At 48.6% G+C, this 2,819-nt stretch overlaps 2 protein-coding genes across 2 annotated transcripts, besides 1 other annotated feature; one reads left to right on the plus strand and one right to left on the minus strand.

Annotated features, from left to right (window-relative positions):
- Window positions 1-127: 127 nt before the first annotated feature.
- Window positions 128-709, plus strand: TraAM80_04605 (uncharacterized protein; the record flags this gene model as incomplete). Its single annotated transcript, XM_029381528.1, has 1 exon — window positions 128-709. One exon carries the CDS (start codon window positions 128-130, stop codon window positions 707-709), a length of 582 nt encoding a protein of 193 aa, XP_029238654.1.
- A 453-nt stretch (window positions 710-1,162) lies between these two features.
- Window positions 1,163-1,192: a microsatellite.
- Window positions 1,193-1,614: 422 nt separating this feature from the next.
- On the minus strand, window positions 1,615-2,613 carry TraAM80_04606 (glyceraldehyde 3-phosphate dehydrogenase, cytosolic; the record flags this gene model as incomplete). Its single annotated transcript, XM_029381529.1, has 1 exon — window positions 1,615-2,613. One exon carries the CDS (start codon window positions 2,611-2,613, stop codon window positions 1,615-1,617), a length of 999 nt encoding a protein of 332 aa, XP_029238655.1.
- Window positions 2,614-2,819: the final 206 nt, after the last annotated feature.

A 2,819-nucleotide genomic window follows, 5' to 3' on the forward strand; every position in this document is an offset into this window, starting at 1 on the left:
ATCTCTCTTCACAGCCACACACACAGAAAATCATCGACGCTTGCAGAAGCAGAGGCGAAGTCGTTGAGTAGTGGAGCGTCCGAAGGAAATGGGCGGTCAAAAACATTGCTGACGCCTTCTATGCGGCATGGCGCTGGCAGAAGGCCTTGATGCGCTCCACGGCCTCACGGTACACCGAAACCGGCCGCGTCGTCGTCACCCGCATGAAGCCTGGCAGATTGAAGATGCTTCCTGGCAGCACCTGAACGTTCTCCTCTTCCAGCAGCTTCTCAAAGAACTCCACGTCGGTCTTGATGTCCTTGAACTTCTCCAACTCAATCTTGGAAAACACATACATCGACCCCTGCGGCATCGTCGGCACCACGCCAATGCACTCAGCAAGGTGCTCGTAGAGGTACATGGCGCTCTGCTCAATCTTGCTAACGATCCCGTCAAAGTACTCCTGCGGGGTGTGAAGCAGGGCTTCGCTGACGGCTCAAGTTCTCTTCCACGGTGTAGACGAGCGGCTTGCGGTGATGCCCTGAGGGTCCGCTCGCTATTACAGAGGATGGTAGGCACTGCCTCACAGAGGCGTGGGCGGCATCAGCGCTACTATCTAACGCGTTCTCCGTTGGGTCGTCAATGGGTGCACTCAGATTTCCCGAGTTACATAAGAAATTTGTCATCAATTGCTGCCAGTGTACCGCGCTCTCTTGGATCATGTTGTTGAACCGCAGGAGGGACGGATTGCAGCCCTCCGCAGCCTGCCACGTTCCTTCCTGGTGGGCGGTGTGAAGTTTTTTTTCTTCCAAAAGTTTGATGCATATTTTCTTTTATTGTAACAAAATCTTTATTTTTTGTCAAAACTGTAAAAAGGATTATCGTCTTTCAGAAGTGATGATCTGCTTTCTTTGTGTGTTTCCAAGGCGCATTGTGTTTGCGACCGTGCGTTGGGTGACTTTTTATGTGTGTGTCAATTAAACTTTCAGGTGGAGGAGAGTGAGCAGATATATAAAATGAAGTGGTGCGTGTCGCATTGATTTGGGAAATTTTTGACACGTATTATCGCACTATGTTTGCGTAAACTGTCTTCCATGCAGCTGAGGCATGAAGTTGAAAAATATTTTTTTTCCTTCACACGCGCTGACAACATGATAAATGAGAATAAAACAAATGATGCTACATATATATATATATATATATATATATATATTGTTGAACCATGAAATTCAAATCAATTTGTTTCCATAAATAGAATCCCACTTATGTGCCAAATGAAAATAAAACGTGTTGTCTGGCATGCGCGTATGTGCAGAAATAGACGCAGATCCTTCACCTGATTAAGCCAGTGGTGTTCATTGTTTTATCCTTGCTAACACCCTGCATTGATGTTGCACGTTGCTAATCTACGTTGCTTGCTCAATTGCCTATATGCATCCATATGAATGCGTTACGTATCTAATAACAAGTGCCCCTCAGTGCGTCCGTTTGTGTACCCTTTTTTTCACCTCCCAAAAACAAAATCGAAAAGAAAAAAATATACCCGTAATAGCTCCCTAAAATCGTTTTTGCGTGTATTGTCATTTTTTTTTTTTTTTGATACTTCTTTCGTCGGTTTCATCATCGTAGGCCTTGCTAGCGCGCCACAACGTACGCCACAAGGTCCAGCACCTTGTGGGAGTACCCTGTCTCGTTGTCGTACCAAGACACAAGCTTTACAAAGTGATCATTGAGTGAAATTCCGGCCTTGACATCAAAGACGGAGGTCAGTGGAACGCCGTTTATGTCGCTGGAGACAACTTCGTCCTCCGTGTAGCCAAGAATTCCCTTAAGTTCACCCTCGGCAGCCGCCTTGACGGCAGCGCAGACCTGCGCGTATGTCGCTGGTTTTTCCAGGCGCACGGTGAGATCAACAACCGACACATTGGGGGTCGGCACACGGAATGCCATACCCGTCAGTTTTCCGTTAAGTGCAGGAATAACCTTGCCGACCGCCTTGGCTGCCCCTGTGGAGGAAGGAATAATGTTCTGCGCCGCTCCTCGCCCACCGCGCCAGTCCTTATGCGACGGTGCATCGACTGTTTTTTGCGTGGCTGTGACGGCGTGCACTGTCGTCATGAGACCTTCAACGATGCCGAACTTCTCATGAACAACCTTCGCGAGCGGTGCAAGGCAGTTGGTGGTACAAGAGGCGTTGGAGATGATTTCCTGACCCTTGTACGTCGTGTTGTTCACGCCCATGACAAACATGGGGGTATTGTCCTTTGGCGGGCCTGTCATTACAACCTTCTTCGCCCCGGCCTCAATATGCTTTCGGGCAGTCTCGTCGGTGAGGAAGAGGCCTGTCGACTCAACAACAATCTCCACGCCAATTTCATTCCACTTGAGTTGGGCGGGATCGCGCTCACTCGTGACGCGGATCTTCTTGCCATCGACAACAAGTGCACCGTTCTGTACCTCAACCTTGCCGCTGTAGCGACCATGCGTGGAGTCGTATTTCAGCATGTACGCCATGTACTCAGCGTCCAGGAGGTCGTTTATGCCGACAACCTCGATATCCTTGCGGTGCTGCGCTGCACGAAAAACCATTCGGCCGATGCGGCCAAAGCCATTGATGCCAATCTTAACTGCCATTTCTCCTCAGACCACTTTTCAGTCCTTATTCCAAGCTTGTAGCACGTGTAAAACACAGATAAGTATACTCTGATCCCGACGCACGGTAGCGGGATGACTTTATATGAAGTACAGCCTTTGCCTGTTTCTTTTCCAATAAATGCTCTTTTTATTCCTCAGCACAGTTGTGTGTATCAAAGAGAAGAGAGAGGAAAAAAAAGGCGGAA

This window comes from Trypanosoma rangeli (assembly GCF_003719475.1).
Source record: "Trypanosoma rangeli strain AM80 chromosome Unknown Tra_15.4_contig_00137, whole genome shotgun sequence".
NCBI lineage: Eukaryota > Euglenozoa > Kinetoplastea > Trypanosomatida > Trypanosomatidae > Trypanosoma > Trypanosoma rangeli.